Below are 22,607 nucleotides of genomic sequence, written 5' to 3'. Positions count from 1 at the left end.
AGATGAGACAGACATGATCGTGCTGAGATTTCTTGTGACTACAAATACAAATGAAACCTGCCTACTATACAGATGTCCTCAACATTTAAAATTGCACATGCCTTGATTCTGCAACAGAATTTGCTGCCGAATCTCGTTATGCTAAGTATACTTCAAGGCCATATGGGAACTGCTGAGTCATGGCCTGAACCACTGATTGAGCACCTGGAGCAAAGACCCAGTCAGCCCTGGGAGCACAGGTGAAGGCAATTCACCTGTGTGACCTGAAGGGGTGGAGCCTCTTAGGCCTCATTTAAGGGCTGACTGCCACTGAGGAAGGATCTCTTTCTCCTTGGTGGAAGTTTTTCCCTGCAAACCCAGAATCTTCTGATGCGGGTGAGCAATCTGCTTCCCTTCCTTTGTAGCACCTTGCTATCATGCTGGTCCTTCCACCTCATTTGTAACGCCTTTTCCCTTGTGTTGATCTTTCTGGTCGCTACAAAGGCCTAAACTTCTGCTGCTTGTTACTGTTAGTCTTGCACTTAACGATAAATATTCCAGATCTGTATACCTATAAAGTAGTTTGATACTGTTTGACTTTTAGGGAAACGTGAATAGTTATGGTGAGTGTGAACTTCCTCGTTTTTCTGTAATTTCTCTTAAGTTTTATAAAATACTGTTTGCTGTTTCCTGCTGATCATTATATACCTCCAACCAAAATTCAAATGCAGCGGTCTTTGGCTGTTCTTGAGTGTTTGGTGGAATTAGGGCACAACCTTTGGAAACAATGGGGGCTTTTTACTCCATTTGAAATCACCAGGAGCTATTAGTGCTCCACACCTCTAAAAATAAGATCATCATTGTCTGTAGTTCTATGAAATCTGGATTTGAATGCATCTGCCAGAGATTGCAAATCTTGGGCTGATGAGGGGTAGTGTACTATCTGAGGAGGCTTTGGAAATGTAAATGCTGAGATGTGTGCTGCTTCTAAAATACTGTACTGGGAAGGCCGTGCTGCTGAGGTTGAATAAAATCAGTATACTGAAGCAAAGGAAATATACAGACCTACTGGATCTGTATACATACATACATATATATATATATATATAAGACACAGGCTCTGTACACAGAACTCTGGAAGGGATCGAGGCATGCCGTATGGGAGCAACTGGGCTGTATGGTGCCCTTGGTGGACAGGCTCTTATGGCCTGCATGCTAGGAGAGCAGGTCTTCAGTTTGTAGGTGATGTGGGGATCACTAGACTAGCCGGAGGTTATTAATTCTGTCACATAGGTGATAGATATTTTCTGGCAAGCTGGGGTAGAGCAGTTCTTCGCTATCAGCAAAAAAGTCAAACACAGAAACAATAAAGCCGAGCATGTATGTCTGATTTTGGCTGCCACTGTGAGTTCCGTATCCCAGCCTTGTTAATGTGTCCTTTTCTGTGTGTCCAGAGCTTTGCTGCAGTTCATCCCCAATAGCAGATGGTTCCTCATGGTGTGGAGTGAGAGAGCTTGGCATATTTCTGACCTGGCCAGCACCTGAATGCCAAGCTAAATCCAATTGCAACATAAAGCCTCAGGGAATTTCAGATCATATTTTGGAACTCCAAGGACAAGATTTTTGAATAAAATTCTACTTAGTCATTGCCCCTTTTTCAAAAGAGGACATCCAGATCACTGCAATGCTGTGTCACCTTTCCTGGTATGGTGACCCACAGTTGGATTACACTGCTTCTGGGGCAGCAGAAATATGGTGGATTTTTTGGAGAAGCCAAGGATGCACAGCTGTAGAGCTGCTAATGGCAATTAAAATTACATTGTATACTGACAGTTACCATTTGGCTCAAAATTGTTTCTTGCCTGAACCAGCAGGAGTGATTAGGCCTAACAGAATTACAATAAAACAAGCAAAATGTTCTGTTTATATAATGGTAGTTTTTTATTACCTGTGAATCCTTTTAAAATTGCAGCATAATCTCTACATTCTCATGAGAAGATCACAACTACTTTGAAGTGACAGGCTTGAATCAGTAGCAACTGTGTTATTTCTGTGGCCTGCTTTACTCTTCTGGAAGTTAAATCTAGTGAGGTTGTCCTACAGATTTGAGCTCTGATCAGTATGTGATAGAGACGTGTACTTATATATTGTTTGTTTGTTTTACAGATCCTGGTTGCAAAATCCCCTGTTGCTCCATTTTCCACATTCTTCTACACCATTGAGAAATCAGGCTTTGTTCTTCAAGGTAAGACCAGAACACTGGCTATTTTGCTTTTACTGTTAGTATATTAAGTAGGCTGAAGGCAGATAAAAGTGACTATTGTTGAAATGGTGTGTTTTAACAGTCCAGTTGAGAAAGGCAGTCTTTTGCAGCTTTTACTGTCTTGTCTTGGATTGTATTGAGTTAGTTGCTGCATATTTAATATGAATGCTACATGATCCTAAATGGACGTGGGTGTCCAACCTTTTGGCTTGCATGGATCGCATTGAGTGAAGAGGAATTGTTGTGGGCTGCATATCAAATATATAATATAGTTAATGTATATAAGTAACAAAACTTTAAAAAAAAATTTTTTTATTAAAATGTAAGAAAGTGAGCAACAAACATTGTACTAGTTGGATATTTGACCTTGTTTTTGTGAAACTAATGCATCAGGGTCGGGTTCAATGGCAGTGGCTGCAACTCTTAGTGAGTTCTTAAGGTGCTTGTCAGAAATTTTTGATGAAATTTTAATCTTTCTGTACTCCATCTTTGAAAATATCTGTTTCCAAATGTACACAGTGCCAAAAAGTGGTGACCTGATTAGGTGTGACTGTGAAGCCTCAGATATTTTTCTATGGTAAGAGAGGTCATATAAAGGTCTAGTAAAAAGATATGATAAATTTTTCCTGTTGAGTATCAGATTGCAACTCTACATATTCCATTTGAAAATTTTTAATGTATTTGTCAACTGAAAATGGAGTTGCAAATATACAAAAAAAATTGATAATTTTTTCAGCAATCTTGAAACCTGTTCTCAAATTCCTTTATCAAAACGGAAAGCGTAGGTGCATATTTCTTGCTCTTCACAGGAGTATGTTTTGCCAATGTATCAAAATGCTTAAAAATTATTTGCCGTAACTTGAGTTAGCACTGCACTTGCAGAGTCCTGGTTTCAGCCCGGATGGTGCCAATCGTACATCAGTGTTTGGCTGCTGTGAGCAATGGGTGTGTGCCCAGGGCCAAGCTGGGCCACTTGTCAGCGCAAAGCCGCTGCCATGATGGTGTGGGGCAGGGAACGGCTGCAGGACGAGCTGTGCTGGGCCAGGTTGGACGTGCCTGCTCTAGGATGTAAGTACTGTACTGAAAAGCTGGATGCTAATACCATCGTGACAGGGAACTAGAGTTCTTTGTGGCCATCTCCTAAAATATGTATTTTAAAACTATAGTTTATAGTTCATATCTTTTTGACAGATGTTCACAGATAAGCTTTGTTGAGTTGCTCTGTTAATATGCAGCCTGGCTCCTGATTGGTGCATCAGTTAAGCAGATCAAATAAAACTAGTCAGTACCTGTCAATTTATGTTTGGAGGATACGCTCTGATATGCAGTTATGGTGTTAAGAAAAAAAAGTGTATTGCTGTTTCTCAGGTTTCAGTGATTGAGAATCACTGATCCTATAAAGCACGACAAACCCGTGGTGTGTGAACGGTTCTATTCTTCCTAATTGCCCATTTTCCACTTAGAAACTGGCTGTACCAGACCAACAACATAGTTACATTTGTTAATGACTAGATAAGCCTAGATATCTGGTGATAGTTAATTTACGAAAACAGAAGAAAAAGAAAAAAACTTTTTCTTCCATTTGATATATCTACATGGTGATAATGTGGGTCCATTGGGTGTTTTCTAAGTCTTCAGATATTACACACAGTGTATTCTTAAATGGCATTCTGGGAATCTGATCTGCTGTACTTTGATCAGTAATTATAAACAAGCTGCAAGATCTAGAAAAATTTTTTATCAGTTTAAACTAAGATGGCTTGCAGAACTTGCTCTGGACATACCGTGATTCAGGATAGGGTATAAGGTATGCTACTTTTGGTCTCAAGTATCTTCTGGGTTGCAAAGATGTTGCTGGTCATGATAAAATACAATTTCCTGTTCTTTCTTGAAGTGGTAATGTAGTGAAACTTTGGGAAAGAAAGATTTCCCATTTCAGAAATAGTAATCATTTATTCAGAGGGGATCTTTATTTGTTTCACTTCACTTCTGTGAGCCAAGCATCTAGCTTTCTAAGGACTGAATCCTACCTTTAGAGAAGAAACCCTCCTGATAACATGTAATGATGATGGATCCTTGAAAGCACTGTATTTGGAGTATGGCAATTGCTTTTCTCCCTGTATCTATATGTTTCTGGGGTGCACATCTAAGCATCATTCTTAGTTTTTCTAAAATCATTGTGGGTTTCTTTAAGTGATCAACTGTCTCTCCATTAGGCATTCTTTGCGCATTTGGAATGCAGCTTGAAGTGATTCTTTGTGTAAGCTTTTTCTTAGTTTTTGTCTACAACATTGTTTCCATTTCAGTTGTTTTTTTTTTGAAGATGGGTAGTAAGCAAGGTCATAGTTCCCCTGGTAATGTGCCCGACTGTTTTATGTAACGAGTAACGTTATATAAAGGCATCTCATGGAGTTCTACAAAGCAAATACTGCATGTTCTCTTCCCCCATTTCCGTGAATGTTATTTCTACAGAGACAAGTGAACAAATCACAGAAAAATGATTGTTTCAGGTAAAACGATGACAGGATTTTCTACCTCTCAGGAAAAGGCTATTTAGCAGAAAGTGGCACTGGACTGCCTTGTGCTAGAGAGGCTAGAGTTTTTATAATAGCCCTTTTAAAGGGCATGTAGTGATAGGATGAGGGGTAATGGCTAGAAACTGGAAGAGAGTAGATTTAGACTAGACATAAGGAAGAAATTCTTTACTGTGAGGATGATGAGACACTGGAACAGGTTGCCCAGAGAAGTTGTGGGTGCCCCTACCCTGGAGGCCTTCAAAGCCAGACTGGATGGGGCTTTGAGCAACCTGGCCTAGTGGGAGGTGTCCTTGCCCATGGCAGGGTGGTTGGATCTAGATGATCTCCAAGGGCCCTTCCAAACCATTCTATGATTCTGTGAAGCTCTTGCTGCTTTCCAAAGAGAAGCTGGATTCGAGGTAAGATGTCCCTAAAGCAACTGGCCATGGATTTGCTGGCGAGGGAGTTGTTCCAGTGTTGCGGTCTGAAGGATATCATACAGCGTGAACAAGAGGAATCTGTCCTGCAACCTGATTGCAGAGGCAGCCTTCCCTTTCAGTTTTTGTTGTTGAATTCAGTGTCAGGAGGTGAGCATATTCAGGGTGCCAGAAGAGAACAAGTGGATGGGTGTGGGAACTGGTGAGAAGCAGCAGCTGTCTGAAATGCCCAGAATTCTTTCTTCTTACTCAGGGGGTCCCATCCCAAGACCGTTAACCAATAGGCCATAAACAAAACTGATATCTGAAAACGTGACTGGAAGCTCCTTGATTAGTGAGTGTGAATAGGGAATGAAAGACAAAGTGAACGTGTGATTTAACAGTTGCACGAGCAATTTCCATTACCACCTCTGAGGGATTAGGATGTGTGGAATAGGCTAAAAATGAGGAGGAGCCCCCACCTCTTTTGTTCTTTGGACCAGAGGATAATAAAACGGCAGGAGAGGCAGTGCGGCTAGTTAGGGATTTCACAGGCTGCTATTTGATGCAGTTTAAGGAGCCCTTCTGCTATTGTTGCAGTTGAAATGGGAAGCGGAACTGTTCTCCATTCGCAAAAATCTCCAGCCTCCTCAGGAAAGAGGGCTGAGAGCAAAGGCTATTAAGATGGTAATGCTGCCCCATTTGGAGGAGTGTATCAAAATCCTCTTTGTCAGTGTAAATCGCTGGTCTGTTTCCCTGGTGTCTTTGCATTTTAGTGGCCCAGTGCAAGCACAGAAGCGTTCAGAGGGGACCTCCTGGAGGAAGACCTGCTCCCCTTGTATTGTCAGAGGAGAGCTCCAGCCTGCCCAAAAGTGTCACAGAGAACTTTTTTGCTTTTACAAACTTAATCTATCCAGGGATGAAAAGAATCCAACTATTCATTCCTTCTTTAATTTCTGCTTTTAGACTAGATAAATGAAATTTGATGATTGGTAAACAAGAGTGGCTGGTGAGAGATTTAGCAAGGAAAATCAGCTTTCCGTCTCTTCCTTTCATGGCTTCGGTATGGTCTGTGCTGTGGAGGAGGTGGAGTGCAAACCCAAAAATACCCTCAGTTGTCTTTACATTGCAATGCGATGTCATGTGCTGCCACGCTGCACAGTATGACACTAATGAACCTGAATTATGATTGGAAAATCCAGTCTCAGTTTTATAAAGCTTCTTTTCTTAGAGAGGCAGAAGCCTGAAATTTAAACACTGCAAAGTACTGGAAATTTTACTGCCTGCATGTGTATTCTGTTTAAGCTGTTGCATTCCTAACTCAGCTGAAGTGAATGATGTGATTCTGTTCAGAAAAAGAATTGACAAAGAAAAGGCTTCAGATCTACTTGTTTAGAGCTGCAAGTCACAGGATAATTTTTGTCATTGACAGTGACATAAATTCTATTTTGGATTGGAAATGATTTGCTGGTAATTCTGTTACCGATGTGTCGGTCAGTGCAGATTTGGGGCTGATTTTGCCCAGCTGTAGCTTCAGAGAAGCTGAATATAGCACCTACTGGGCTGGGTCAGCTGGACTACAAGATGTGACTTGCGCATATGCATGCATGTCCAGATAGGAGAAATTCTGAATAGTCAATTTTAAGCTGTATTCTGAGGATGATCTTCTGATTTGGGGGCATAAATACATGCTAGCAACAGAGCCTCCCTATTAGCAACTGGCAACTCAGCTGTCTGAAATAAGTCTCATTACATCTCTCCCCTGTAAATATCCTCTGTTACCAAGAGGATGCTGTGGCAAAAGATGACGGGAAGCATGGTGGCTGCTTGTCAACTGGAGAGCTTGTTGGGACTTGTAACTGCATGCTTTCACTAAGTGATTAACGTTGCTTTTCACAGAATGAACTCGGAGGCATTGGAAACATAAGGCAAATAATATTAGTGAGCTGTGATTTGCTTCAGAGTTTATTTTCAGCTTCATGGGGTTTTTAAAGATGGATGGAATCAGGAGGCCATCCAAACTGACCCACATAATTCACGTTTCCTTCAGCATCCTGATAAGTCATGTTACAGTGAAGCATTTCTTCTAAAATTGCATTCAGTTTTATTTGGAGATGTCAGGAAATGTTCCTGCTTCGTCTTGAGAGTGTTTTCCAGTTTTAGCTATCTTGTTGCTAAATACTTGTTTCGTACTTTAGATTAGAATTTGTCTGCCTTCAGCTTCTGGCTTCTGTTCTTGTTGTTGCCTTCAGTGCTAAATAAAGGAGCCCTTTAATTGTTGCTGTTTTTCGTAAGCATACATGACCTCAAGGTTTATCCTCCTACGTATTTGCTCTTCCATTTGAAAGAAAGTTGTAACTACCTGCAAACTTAACCTCAAAACTTTGGTGTCTCATGCTGACTGGCTCACCTCACTACCTCAGGAAAGGACAGAAGACTTTGTACTGCCAAGGTGAAGAGTTTTATTTGTCTCAGCAGGACTGGATTATCAGTTAGTTGATTAATTCATCCTTTCTCCTTCCTGCCTTCTTTTCCAGAGCACGCATATTTGTGCGCACAGCCACGCTCACATTGCCTGTGATGTCTTATGAAGGAGGACAAGTTCTCGAGTTGAAACATGGCACTCTGGGGAGAGTTTTTTTTTAGTTTTTCAGTTTTACAGTACTAAAGAGCAAGAGTTCTAGAAACAGCTAAATCTCGGGAAACCTTGTTACTTTACATTGTTTCGTTTGTCACTAATGTAATGAAAGAAGCTCATTTTGGTCTCAAAATAGCACAGTCTGGGTTTCTAGTGCTGCATGGCAAACGGTCTCTGAAGTGCTATAACTAATTTATGTGGCTGAAGCAAGTGAAAAGTGCCCCATTTTATTTTGTAAAGAAATGTTTTGGTAATGAGTAGTGAGGTAGAAAGAGAATTCTGAAAGAAAGGGCAGCATTATTTGTATTGTATTGTGTGAGTCTGAACAGTGAGAGACAATGATTTACTGCATCAAAAGCTTTCATTCAATTGAAGAACTGTAACTATAAAGTGACCTTTGTCTGGAACAACATGGATATAATCTGTAAAATGAAACAGGGTTGTACTTGATGTGTGAATGGATAGAAGACAGATTAATGGGAATGAAGTTGTGCTTTGCTGTTGAGATGGTAACAGATTTGCAGTGCCACTGGTAATTTCCGGCCCTATTGGAGGGATAAAGATGAACTGATCATTGTTAGGATCTCTGTGGGGTGGAACAGTTTTTGCTGAATTCCCCACAGGATACTGAAAGGCTCATGCTACTTGTAACAGTTTTATAATAATGGGAGCAACAAAGCATGATTGGTTTGTAGGCTAGGTCTGTCCTGACAGTAAGGAATGTGGAAAGAATAAGGCCCCCATCATTCCTATGCCAGTAATCACCCATATTGATGCGGCTGACATAAACAAAAAAATCCAGTTAGTTCTTGGCATCCTGGAGAGTGGATCATTAAACCTGACCCAAGAATGCTGGTCACTTAGATGAGAGCATCCTTGCTAGGTGACTTTGCAAGAATTGCTCTGTTGCTCTGCAGCTGCAGTGGTGAAGCCTCACTGGAGTACCCCAGCTCCTTGTCTGTCACATGAAGGAGTCCAGAGGAACAAAGCACAGATACAAAAACAATGAAAAACAGTAATGAAGAGAGGTGGAGGGATTTTTTTTAACTGTGAAGGAAGACGAGAGGTATCTTGGGTTTAGATCCAGTAGAAACAAAATAAACCCTGTCATTTTAGTAAGTTTAAATGTTTTCCTCTGCAAAAGTGGTCTTTCTATCTGTGTGGTAGATAGACAAGAGGTAGTTAAGTTTCTGGCCAAACTTTTTGCTGAGACTGTAACTTACAGGAGGATGTTATACTGAATAAATCCAGTTTATCACAAAGTACTGAAGTGTCTCCTTATTTCTGAATACATATGTAAAGACACTGAAAATAATAGTACAGCTCTCTTGCAGTGAAAGCCAAACATAACCCTAAATGATGACAACCAACATAACAGCATTTCATTTTTCTTGTTTTTCTAAACGTAATATGAAAAAAGCAATGTGTCAAATCCATTCTCATTTGCACGAGTGTTAATCAAAACTAATTTATTTTAACCCAGTGTTTAAAAAAAAAAAAAAAGAGTATGAGTCTCATTTGCAAAGATGCAGCCTCTGTTCAAGACTGGCCTGTACTGCAGGCTTCTTGGGACAAAATGGTCTCACATCAGAGGAATCATTTCCTTACTAGTCTTGCAGTAATGAATTCCTGATCAAAGTGGGTTGCTCCCCTGTGTTTTCGGTGCAGTGCTAAAGCAAATGGCCTCTTTTCCAAAAGGCTTTTAACATAAGGAGTGAATGTGCACGTTGATTAGAGGTAGTACCTGTGATTTGTGACATTATACTGTTCTGGGAACTGAGTTTTCTCATAGAAGTCCAAGATTCTACTATTGATTGCCTGCTTTTGACAGATGATGTTACATCTTTCAAGCTACAGATTTGTATAATAAGGACAAATGCACTTACAGGAGACTTAATGTTCTTAAGCAAACACATTTGTGAGTACAAGGCCAAGAAACTGTCTGTCTGAAAACATGTTTTTCAGCCAGAATGAAGTCGTATGTTTTTGTGTGCAACTTATGAAGGTAAGAGGCAGTTAATTGTTACTGTGACTGATCCCTTTCTCACATAGGCATAACTAGATTTCTTTTACAGTTCTCAAAGTTTATGTCTGTTCTGGCATTTTGCATTGCTACTAACATGCTTCTTGAAGCCACCACTACCTTTATTTGATCCTGTAAACTGATAGTTAATGATAGAGGACTATGTCTAAATGACTTAGCCTTTGTAGTATATACAATGCTTCTTTTGCTGTGGGACTCGATGTGTTCTGAGCATTAAAATCAGAGTGTACAGTTCAGTTGCCAAAGGGAACTGCTGGAATCTGTGTCGTTCCTCGTGCTAAGGAGGGGAGAGCGGTGCAAAGATCCAGCGGTTAGCTCCAGTCTAAACCTGTACGTCTCCACAGTGCTGTGTAGACAGGCACATTTGAATAGCACTTCACAGAAATGGGAAAGCTTTGCCTGAGGGGAGGCTTATTAGCACAGGGATAGCGCTTGCAAACAAGGTTCCTGTTGCTTTAGCCCCAGCGCTATTTGTCTTTGAAAATTTCTGTGTTTCTAGGATTAGTACTGTAAGAACAACCTCAGGTATCTCAGCATCTGATGTGTAGATTTGCCTTGTCTTCAAAACTGGAATAACCACAGAATTTAAATGATTTTATCATGTAGGCTTCAATCTCTGTTATGAGATGAAAAAGGAATATATGGCACTTGAATGCAGACAGACACATGTGATACACCCTTCCAACAAACAGGTTTTTACTTCAAAAGGTTTTTTCTCATTACAGTCTTTCCCTAAAATTAATAACATTGGGTGGTTTTGTAAAGTGTTTTCTGTTATATTTACTTGAACTTCTAAATATTTGTCAGCTCCTTTTCTCTACCTTTCCGTGTTCATAAAAGATGAAGATAAAAGGTAATGTACTAGCTGAGATTTTGTAACCATGCAAGTGTTGCTGTTTGTAAAAGGCAAATCTCCGTATCATAATCAAGCATGGGCCGTGGAGCATTGTGGATACCTAGTAAAAAGCCAAAAAAACCTGCACTATAGACATACCCCACTAAAATAGACTGGACATTAGTAACAAAGACTTGCAAGAGACAGTACAATGACAAGCTATAAAATATTATTTACCTACAGAATTTGAGTGATTAATGTAGTTTACAGTAGGTCTGAGTGTAATACTAGTTATATGGTGTTAGTGATGGTTATGGCGTTTCTTCTCATTGTTAGTGTTGTGATGAAATCAAAATCTGGCCCTTTGTCATTCAGTTCTGTGAAGACCCTTGAAAAATTTGAGAGATCAAGTTTCAGGACTGGATTGAGTTAACCAAGGGCTAGAGAGAGAAGAGAGAGAACGGTTTGTTGGAGCATAGTGGGTTTGTTAGAGCATGGTGTCAGCCCTGGCCCTCCTTTGTTTGCTGCCTGAATAACTCTCCAGGATCTGCCTGAGGTGTAGCCAGCCAAGGCAAGTTAGAGCACGTGTTGCTGCGTGAGTGAAGAGGCAACACAGCAAGGTTATGCTAGAATTTACGGTTTATCAAGAGATGTGTCTGAGACTGGTAAGGAATATTTCAAGTCAACATGAGGCAATCAACATGCTGAAAAGATTTTGCTATACTTTCCAGTGGATCTGACTTTATTTTGACTTCCTAGTTTTTCCATTACAGAAACAATATCTTGTATTAGTCCGAAGCCCTGTGAAGGTGCACTCCCCAGAAGCAGCAGCAGAGATGTGGGGAGTGACGTTTCTAAAATATGTGCCGTGACTGTAAGAGCACTCTCAAAGCTGTCTGTGATAGAGGGACCGCTCAGTGCCGTGTGCCATTCTGGAAACTGCAGCTGCAGGATGTGCATTGCTGAGTGAGTAAGCTTAGAATAGGCTTCTGTCCTAGAAGTCTGGTGTCCTGAGTCCAGACTTTGCACTCCTGTAGATGTTCTTAGTTCTTTTGCTTAGCAGCGTATAGAAAACATCACTTTCTTCCCTTAGGCTGCATGCATTTAATGAAGGAATTCAGTCCTGAAGCATGTCAGGTTGGAACTGTGTACTGCAACTAAGTCAGTTTTCAATGAGAAATACCCTTCTTTGGACTTCTTAATTCCATATTTTTGCAAAGAGTGAATTACCCAGAGCAAGCTATGGGTCAGCCAGCCATGTATGTTGTAGCTACTTGTTTGTAGACTGTATCCTGTCTGCCCTGATCATTTGCTGGGGTTCACCCAAGAGCAGCACATCCTGTTTGTTTCGTTTTCTTTTGTCTGCCCTGTACCAGCACAGGGAGAATATTCCTATATATCTTTTCTTTGCTGCTCTGCAATTGGATCACAGTACTCATGATTGTGTTCAATAGCTGGAAATGCTGAGGATATCCGATTGCTGAGATCTCTTATTTTAAACTCCATATGCCAGGAAAAGTATGTGGGATCCCACCAGCTTAGCACTGGAGGGTGCAGGATGCACCAACAGGAAAACCAAACAAAACATGAAGTGAAATTCATTTGGAAAGGGAAGGGACACATATACCACCCATCAGCAATGTTTAAACTATTCGTGTCCACACAATAGGCCTTTTATTTTCCTTGAGTTCTACTAAAGATGCAAACTATCTTGACTTGATTTTTAGAGGGGCAGTTGTCACTAAAGTCAGTGGGAGCTGCAGGTGCTTGTTACCTTTGAAAATCAAGCCAGCATATTCTAATGAGACAGCAAAAGCCAAAACTGCTAAATGGGAGTGGTTGAACTGTAACTCTTAGTCCTGTAACGTGATTCCCAGCCACCTTCATATGTGATACAGAGGCACAGCCTCATGCTGTGTACACCAGAGCCCAGAGGTGAATTGCTTTTTCTCTGCCCTTGGGCCCTCTCCTTCTGCAAAGTGTGGCCTGAATTTAACAGAGCTAACTTGTGTTCATCCAGAATACTTCAGTTTCCCTGTGAAACGTGTGCTCTGCATTTTTCTCCTCAACAGAGACTAGACAGTACTGGGGAGTGGTCGGTTCCCATACAGACATGTAGCCTCCTGCCCACCATAACCACAGAGTGCTCTTGCAGCCACCTCAAGCAAAGCTGGATTTTCACTTTGAAGTTTTTTGTGCCCTGGGAGAAGTTCCTAAGCAGCAGCCACAAGCCAGAGCAAGGCCACATCTCTGCTCTGTGAAACAAACTGAATTTTGCTGTCAAGTCCGAGAGTGAGGGGAGAAGGGCAGCACTCCAGCTGGGCCCAGCTGCCAGAGCTCAGCAAGGACACTGCTCATTACCGCAGCACTCAAGGGCACAGGAAATTCAGTGTACAAATGCAGTCTGCAGAGGGGGTAAATAAGCTTACCCACCTGAGGGCTGCAGCTGACAGCCAGGCACTGACTGAGGCCAGCTTGCCTCACGCTCTTTCAGCCTGTATCTTCTACAGGCTACAGATCTTTGCGGGATGAGACCTAGCTGAGGATGAAACTGTCTGCCCCTCGAAGCTGGCACATCTTGCGAAGCCAAAACTAGGTCTAAATGATGGCATATGTCCAGGAAATGGTTTATATTGTTGCCTTTGTCTTTGTGGTTATTATGCGACAGCTGACACCTGTATGTGCTTTGGGTTGGGGTAGGGCTTTGGAGCAGTTTCACAGTCTGAGCAAAGGCAAGAGGGAACCTATTTTTTGTTCAAAGTGTGTTTTCCTGGGTGATCCATGTAAATAGCCTAATTACTGTATGCTTCAGTTTACCTGTCTGTAAATAAATGGTAATACCTTCTGTCCAGGTTTCTATAACTGTCATTAGAGAAACAACAACTCATCTCTAATATAAGCAAATGTACACTTCAGTATGGCTTGGCAAGTGGCTAGCAGGAATGAAACCCATGTATTAGTCTAGCTGTTGAGAGCTAGGTGGCACTTGCAGATGTTGCTGTGTTCAGAGGATTTAACCAAGGTTAACTTTTGTAAGCAGTGCAGTGTATTGTGGCAGGAGAAGGCCAGAGGGTCAGAAACTGGCTGGCAGCTGATTGCCTGTGAAATTGTCTTACTTCCTTCTAAATTAGGCAAAAGGAGGGGATGGTGAACCAAGACTTTCTTTTCCTTTTGTCTGGACCAGAATAGATTGGTGAAAAGTCAGTCTGAGCATTTCAGGAGCTGGAGCTGAAATCTTCTTGGCTTTGCCTGGGTTGATTGTCCAGAGAGGACTGCAAAGTTGCTATAAAATTTGTTCATTGATCCTTCCCAAAGTATGAAGAGTAAGTGATAATTTAGTCATTTGTCCAAAATGATTACTTGTCCAAGAAGAATAAAATGTGCAGGAGTGCGCGAATGATAAACCTGAGGTAAATAGGGTTTGACAGCTGTCTGTTACCAATCAAAGTGTATGGATTTTGCTGAATGTCCTAAAGGCTTTTTTTGTTCATAAAGTAGTGGATATGGCAGGAAAAGGTCTACTGCTAATGCTGGTTTCAAGAAGTGTGATCAGATGCCTGGATATTTTCAAGTAAGTATATTCTAAGTCTAAACTGTGGTCCTCTTATGCACTTTCTTGAATAGTTGCTAAGGATTAAGTTGTTTTGCTTTTCTTTATTATTGGTTTGTTTGTATTATTTTTTTCTTAATGCTCAGTATCAATAGCTTAACTGGTTCAGAGAAAGCTATTTTAAATGGTCTTTTGTTACTGCTTGCACTCTAGATGGGCATTTTTCTCAGTTCACTGGTTCTGTAACATTTTTTATAGCGCCACAGATTGTTAGTAAAATAAGGAGGCTTTAAAATACAGGAAGTGGAGGTAATGTTGATCTTGAAACACCAGCAATTGAAAGGACCATTCAGAGTTTCCTTCAAAACAAAACCAAGTGGTAAGATAATGCTAACCAGGGCGGTGTGCCCAGCAGAGCATCATATTAAACGTCCACTGTTATTGTTCAGCTCAGTGTTTGTTCTTCATGTGAACAAAAGGAAGGAAGGACTCTGCTATCAGGCTAGAGAGGAAGGAGTCTTTGTTGCCCTTGGCTACCCTAACTTTAAATGTGAGGAAGCACAAGGCACTGCACCATAACCTTTCTGCAGTATTGGACGGGAAGAATTGATCGTTAGGGAGGTTAAGGGCAGACACTCTCTTTATTTAAAGAATAAGTTTCCCTTGCATGATAGCCCCAAAGCAGGTATGACAGTGCTAGTATTTTGTTTATGTCGTGTTGAGTCAGAGGTTTCAAACCATGGTTCCTCTGCTTTGCTGCTTCTCTCCTGTTCTGTTCCTCCTCTGTGCTGTTGCTCAGCACTGGAACAGTAAGGGATGCCATTCCCTTATTGAGTGTGGCAGGCACTGGGTGTCCCCAGTGCAAAGTTCAGTCATGTTGCTGAAGCATCAGGAATGTATCTGCTGGAGATGAAATGAGACAGGCTTACTGTACTTTGCTGCTACTGCTCCACCCACAGAGTTGACTGCTGAAGTGACAGAATCCCTGCCATCTCTCTTCCTCTCCTTCAAGTCATGAGGCTGACATGCTCTCAAATTAATGAGGAAGTTTACCATGCTCACAGCCGTTGTTTCAGAACTTCAGATGACTCAGACAATGATTGAGGCATCAGCTATGCCTTCGTGTACTCTGTGGTTTGTCTGGTCTATGTTCCACCTCTTTAAGTATCAAGGGACACTGGAGAAATAGATTTTTACCCCGCTAGAGGCAATGTTCTATTGTTAAGGTGCTTGAAAAAAGGTGGGTACATATTTTGATTCTAATATAAAGGGTTTCTTCCTTGCATTTGATGCTATGAAATTTCTGCAACCAGAATTAAAGAAGCTCACAAATATTTGTATTTGTCTTTGCATTCAAGGTGCTCCCATGGATTGACCTGTTAATTCAGAGGTTGCCGTGATACTAATGAAGTACGGAATTCCACATTTATACTTTTGACAGAGTCTGTTTCCATAAGCCTACAATCTAACTGCACTCATAACTCTATTTAATTGGTTAGCTCAGCTAAGCGCTTTGCTTTCTCCAGCCTGTAAGATACGAGTTTTGGAAGACTGTTGGCAAACTTTTATAATAGAACAACTCCACAGAACGTAAGTCTTGTGAAGGCTCTACCAAAATTACTGTAGTCAAATGAAGAATAGACAGAGCAAGAATGCTAGCTAGAGAAAATCATCTTGTTTTGTTTAATGTAGGCATTTTAGGACATGTTGATTTGGTAGGGTGGAAGCATGTGATAAGAGAATGCAAAGTGTAAGGAATATTCTCCGAGGAGTCAAAGTACATCAATCATATACAAAACTGATGAATACATGAGAGCTAGGGCCAAGCTCAAATCAGATACATTTCTTGTATGGCAAGTCTGATTCTGGAGGTGATCAACTCGTGTAAAAACCATAGTGGATACAGCAAGAAATAAAGTATACAGTATTATTTTATTGGTATTGTGGCTCTGTAAAACCACGAAGTTCAACAGAGAAAATGGAAAGAAAACTTGAAATGTCCTGGAAAATAAAATTAAGAAATAAAATGAACTCAGACCACCCACCAAAGTAACCTTGTAGAAACAGATTGATCTTTATTTATCATAGTAGATGTGAAAGCACAGTAAAATACTGTGCTTCCCCCTAGATGGAGCAGTGAGGGGGAAGACTGCTCAGACTTGGTTTTTTACGTTACTAGTATCTTAATATGTGGTGGTTCTTTGAAGAAGAAAATCCAAGATTACATTTAGCACATCTCAGTCAAGCCACAGCAAGTATACTCAGATTACAAGTACATATGTTTAGATTTTTTTCTAGTAGCCAATCTTATATATTTGTTTTCTAAAAGCAAAAATAGTTCTTTCCTTTTCATGTATAGTCATGAGTGGTTTTAGGGCATAGGCTGTGTCTTCCATGTCAGCTAAAACTATTGTCTGCCGTTATGCCAGTCATGGAGTTTTACCTGTGCAATTACAGTTTTTATGCTTCAGTGTTAAAATAAAGCTAAGGAGGGACAGAGGAAATAAAATCTTTGTGGTGTTTTGTTTTGTGGGCCATTTGCTGAACAGAACTAGCAAGGCTGACTGAGGACTGAGTTCATTAGTGTGACTGAAGGACAACAGATGAACTTCGCAGTACTCTGAGGGAACAATTTAGGTTCTGCTTTGATGTCTCTGCAGTTAGAGCTGTCTTGCACTTCCAAAGGGGCTTCCTTCCCTTTCCAGGGCTAGGTGGCTTGGCAAAACCTCCTTTGGGATGAAACTGTGGGGTATTTCTCTGTAATGCCTCACCTCTTCAGCTGCTTGGAAAGGACAAGCTATTTCAAAACCATCATGCAGCAGAAATCAAAAGGCATCTCTTTGTTACAACCTCCTTTTCCTCGAGTAGAGGCTTATTACCAGGAGGAAGTGGTGGTAAGTTGGTAGTAAGTTTTCAATTGAACTAATCTGGCAAAAGAGACAAGAGCAAGGCCATGTTACTGCAAAACAGTGTTTCTTGAAGGAAACTGGTGTTGTTTCCACAAGGTAGCAAGAGAGAGATACTGGTTTCTACAGGAGGAGTCCAGTGGCATCAGATTCACCAGCCTGGTTGTTTACTGGTAGGAACACATTGGCTGAATATTTTAAGTATTCCAGAAAGAAAGGAGAGACTGAAGACTTCACCGGGTTTTATTAACATTCTCTTTCCAACACAAATCATACTGAAGAAGACAACAGATAAATCCTGATTTCACTTCATTAATAATTGTTGAGATATGCGTTTACTACATGAAATGCGAAACAGATTACACCAGCAAACACATCTGGCCTCAGATGGGCATTCAAGCCATCCAAAAAGAAGCAAAAAATATGGCGTTGTTTACAGCCAGGCACTTACAATCCCACACAGCTGTGGGGTGAGAGGCGGACGAATAAACTCTCAAGACAAGCTGACAACAGCTCCACTGCTGGGGTGCCCCTTTTACAGATGAGACAACAACAGATGAAGAAATCTTGAGTGACCCAGAGCAGTACTCATTAGTGAATGAAGCGCAGGCAGGAAATAGGACAAGATTCCTTTTGTTGTAGTTTTTCACCCAGCTGTCCACCTGCCCCACAGCCACCCACGCGCTATCAAGTATAGTCCTACTTGTCATCAAACTGTGGAAAAGTTATGCAAATAAAATGCCTGGTGATTTCATGCAGACCCCTTCCAGGTTACATTTGCCCCATTAGCAAAGAATGAAAAATTGCTGGGTTTAATCCAGCCATGTTTGTCACTGCAATTGAGATTTATTACAAGAAGTTGTATCCAGGTAAAGCTGATTAGGGTTGCACAGTTCCTCTTAGTCATATCTGTCTGTCTGTCTGTCCATTCCTCTTTGTATCTACTGTGTATTATTCATTACCTGCTCTTTTGCTATGTCTGTATTTCCTTCATATGGCAAAACAGGTATTTTTATTTTATGTAGGTATATACTCTCTTGATTTGTCTAAAACAGATGCATATGATTCCCAAAGGGACACCATTAGCGCACACACAGAAAAACACTTCTGGAGTTCCGAAATAGATTCTCTGAGGGATCAAATGCTTTTTGGAGATTTTAAAGTTATAATGACATAACGACCCAGCTTTTTGGAATCTTTTGCTTGCGAGTACAGCTTAGTAAAAATCTTTTTCTTCCGTACTGAATGTAGATTTTTACCTATGTTTCTCAGCTGAAGTTCGCTAACAAAGGTCTGCTACAGACAAGCCTGTAAAGGACTCTTCTCCTTCCAAGTGGCTTCCATCCTCTTCTCCAGCAGGACTGTGACCAACATGTGCTATGAGTAATTGCAATCTACTCCCCTGTTGGTCACAGTCCCTTCTCACTTGACTTTGCTCCTTGATGGTTGCTTTTAAATAGAGTGCTTTGGCTACCAAAGACAAGTTAGGTAGGAAGAGGTCATAGTTCCTGATCAACGTGAGTTTAACTGGGAAAGGATGCTGCAACTATCAGAACAATCTTTGCAACATGTGATTTGGTACTTTTGGAGTCTCATTACTATCTCTTCTGTGTTGTTGAGATTGTAATGGCGACTATCAGATAGCACTGGATCTCCTCTTACCAGTGTATCTGGGCTTACTATCACTAGAACTTTTTCCCCCATAGCTCTCATTTCTCATCTTTATTTGAATCACAGGCTTGTTCAGCAGGTCAGCTAATGGAGAGCAGATTTTTTACTCATTCTGCTTCATTTTTTTTCTCCTTTTCCCTCTATTTATATAACACACAATTTGTAATCTTTTTAAAACCAAAGAAGAGAGAAGTCTTGAGTTCATCTAGATTAAAATCAGCTGCAGCCCATTAATGGACTCAGCCCAAGACTGAGACTTTAGGAAACAAAAACACTGGACTAAATTAGACTGAACTGGCCTCTGTGTCCTGGTGAGGGGATTCATATAGCAAAGGGAAAGGGGAAAAAGGGGGGTAAAGGGAGAGGATCTCCATGTGGTTTTAATTCATTTTGATTCTCTTCCTGAAGCTGATTTACCCAACACAAAGGCTCTGTAGTGGGCAGCCAGCTTTTTAGAGTTTGGCTTTCAGTGATAAACAACTCAATTCCTGTTCTGAAGGTCTGAGATAGCTCAGACCTGTGTGTAATCAACAGAGGTTTAATGTGGATATTTTGGTACAGGGTATTTCGGTTACATATTAGAGTTCTTTCATCATCTGTCAGATTGTATCCTGAAGACTCTCAGATAATTGATCTGACTTCTCCATTCATTCCTCCCCAGAAACAGACGGTGAATTGTCCCATTGAAGAATCAGATCAGCCAGGGATGGGTCTGTTTCGCCACGAGCACTTCCACTGCATTGTCAGAAAGCAGTTCTTAGCTTGTTCTGGGCATAGGAGACTATGCCATCGTAGTGGAAACGCTGGTGCTGAAGGGAAAATACTAGAATGTTCTATTCATCCCCTTTGCTATTAAATCTTTTTTATTGCATTCTTAGCCCCATTGGTGTGCATGTAGTCCTCTAGCAACATGCAAGAAATTATGTCTTTGCCCTAAAAAAGCCAGACAGTGGGTGGGGAAGTGAAGCGAACAGTAGATAATTAGCTAGAAATGACTTGAGTGATTGTTAGGCACAGACAGTTTTTGGTTACAGTCTTCATGTATATAGTGACGATAACTTGTAATCTAAGCAAAGCTAAAAGGCAAATGAGAAGATTAATGGAGGGATGGAGATGGAGGAGGGAGCGGAACCAGGCCTTGAAAGGGAGGGCTGGCTGAGACAGTATCTGTGGGTGTATGGTTTTGCAGTGCCTCAGTCCCATGTGCAAATATTTGTTACGCTAAATGAGTATATGCGGGACACTTACTGCTGACTGGCTAATGAGCAATGACCATCCAGCACAGTTGCATGCTGCTCTTAAATGTACTCCACAAATGAGTAATATCAAAGGAAATACAGTTTTAAGGTCAAGATCTGAAGATACTTGGCTTCATCTGCCAATTCTTGCCCAGTTTACATAATAGTGGAGAAATGAATTTCTCCTCGTTTTGTTTTCCATCATCTTTTCTAATTTACAGAGGTATGTTCAGCAGCACATGTAGCATTCTCCGTTTCTGCTGTGTCAAAGGCCATATACGCATACACAGATAATCCATGTATTGTACAATTACCTGGAAAGCCTTATATCTCTTTCCAAAGAAAATTTTGCATTTTCTTGGTGTTCCTACTTTAAGAGTCAATTTGACCAAAGCTTTAAACACACGCATGCACTTTCCTTGACTTAAATTGTTTCTTATCGTCATCTATTACAGCTTATCTGAAGGCTAGGTTGAGCAGGACCTAGGTTTTCTTGTGGGCTTCTCCTGTAATCCTTTCTCCTTCTGATCACGTGCTGAACTTCCCCCTCAGGAGCCCATCCACCTCCTGCGCACCACAGCGCTCTGAAAGCAGGGCAGAGATGCTGCAGAACTTTGGGAAATTAGACTAGTTTTATGGATAAATCAAGTTTGGTCTGATGCGTCAGTGCTGTGAGAAAGACTATTTGAATAAGAAAGTGAACAATACATCTTAGAAGTTCTTGCCTATGCTTTTTATTGCCAAAAGTTAAGACATGATATGGCTGAAATGAAAAGACTCAAAGGCTTTTGGAAACTGTTAGGTGTTCCAGTTTCTTCTAGGCCTTCCCCAAATGCTGTTATAAACAAACTGGTCTACTTTCTGTTCTTTTGTTTTTATTCTATCAGTAAGTTTACTATTTGTGTAATATTCAGATTGCTTCTTCCTCTCTCCAATGCGTGTTAGATACTGATGACTCCAACAGAGGTGGTTAAAGCTTTATTCAGAAATAACTAGAAGTAATTAACTGTCTAGGACTTGGCCAATAAAAAGATGCAATTAAAAGATGAGCTGAAATCCTAATCATCTGCTTAACAGGGTTCAGAGTTCTATTTTAAGGGTTAAAGTAACGTATCAGTATTTTGAGGGAATAAACCCAATTTGGGTGGCTGCAGATGCTTTTCTTTAAAAAGAAACCTATTACTGGTACTCTTTAAAAAAAAAAATATATATATGTATATACATATAGACAGCTTTATACTGCTAATATTGAAAGTATTCCACATGCTGTGAGAGACAGCTAGCAAAATACCAAAGAATTAACTATGATAGTTTAATGTAGTAAAAATGGTGTACTTAACATAGGCTTACAGTAAGCCTCATGTGTTAGGATCTTCTGCATATGTTGAAAGAGGGATACTGCATTCGTCCTCAGCCCTCCTGGGCAATTGATTGGGGTTCATCAGTTCTGCTTCTGTCAGAGCAGAGCTGTGCTATTCCTTGCACTACTCTCCACATTTGGGGCATTTATCTGTTCCTGTGATTCACTTTGTCTTCTGAGGTCCAGACCCTGCTCAGCCTGTGGAGTTTTTGCGGATTTTTTTGTTTGCTTATTTTTTGTTTATTTTTTGCAGTCTTATTTTTAGCAGTTGCTAAACAAATAAGTATGTAACCGTTGCCTTACTTGGCTTGGAAGAACTCAGTAGTGTGAAATCTACTAGTTTCAATAGGTTTTTATCAAAAAGCCACAGTCTCTTTCTTCAATTCATTCAAACCTGAAGAAACCAGGTATGCTCAAACAAAAACCTCTGGGGAAAAGGATGAGATTCAGAGACTCACTTCAAGGCATAGAGCTATGACATGGAAGTTATTTGTGAGAAAACTGTTCTAGTGTCTTTGCAAAGTCAGACAACTTACTCTATTGCTTGCTCTGTGTTCATGATATAAAAGTTGTCTTCACAACCATAACGCTAGCATGTTATTCAGTTATCATGAAAATTTTACCTTGATCTACCCTGAGCCTGTCCATTTTGATCCTTCCCTGTCATACAGAATGGGGTAGCAGTAAGGTCTTGATCCTGGAGATTCCCACAGACATGACACAACCGATAGAATGTGTTATCACTGAGTGCCTGTACTAGACTGAGCTCTACTACCCTTGCACTATTAAGGGCCTGTAACTCTTGCTCATTTTTTACCCACAAAGAGGAAAAACTTCACAATTTTCCAGTATTCACTGAAAAAAAAGATGAGAGACATCCTGCTTTCATGTTCTTCTCATGGTCCTTTAAGCAGGCAACACAAAAGCTGTGCAGTCAAATGCACACACACACAGCTCAGTGCTCTTGTGCACACTTGGCTTACATGAATCCCAAGTAAGCTCTGCTTCTCTGGCTGGGTGGCTGGTAGCAGAACAGGAAGCAGGGCCTGTTGGGAGGTTTTATTTTAAGAATCTGCTGTACAATTTAGGTTCCTTTTGACTGTAGTAGTCTTTGTCAGCATATGGCTGTTCTCTTAGGGATTCTCTAAGCGAGATGTATGGCTGTCATTGTTTCTCATTTGCCTTGCTGTG

At 40.8% G+C, this 22,607-nt stretch overlaps 1 protein-coding gene across 11 annotated transcripts in view; it reads left to right on the top strand.

The window, feature by feature from the left end:
- Nucleotides 1-22,607, top strand: part of RAD51B (RAD51 paralog B) — a 350,163-nt gene that overhangs the window by 223,923 nt on the left and 103,633 nt on the right. For 7 of the 11 annotated variants that reach the window (XM_021403748.1, XM_021403745.1, XM_021403755.1 and 4 more), the window contains one exon: nucleotides 2,146-2,224. In XM_021403748.1, coding sequence (XP_021259423.1) covers nucleotides 2,146-2,224 — 79 coding nt within the window. The other 4 variants (XR_002440879.1, XM_021403749.1, XM_021403756.1 and 1 more) reach the window with 4 other exon arrangements.

Source organism: Numida meleagris, chromosome 6 (assembly GCF_002078875.1).
Source record: "Numida meleagris isolate 19003 breed g44 Domestic line chromosome 6, NumMel1.0, whole genome shotgun sequence".
NCBI classification, from domain to species: Eukaryota; Metazoa; Chordata; class Aves; order Galliformes; family Numididae; genus Numida; species Numida meleagris.
Note: the sequence above shows the minus strand (reverse complement) of the source record. Positions and strands in the feature narration are given on the sequence as shown.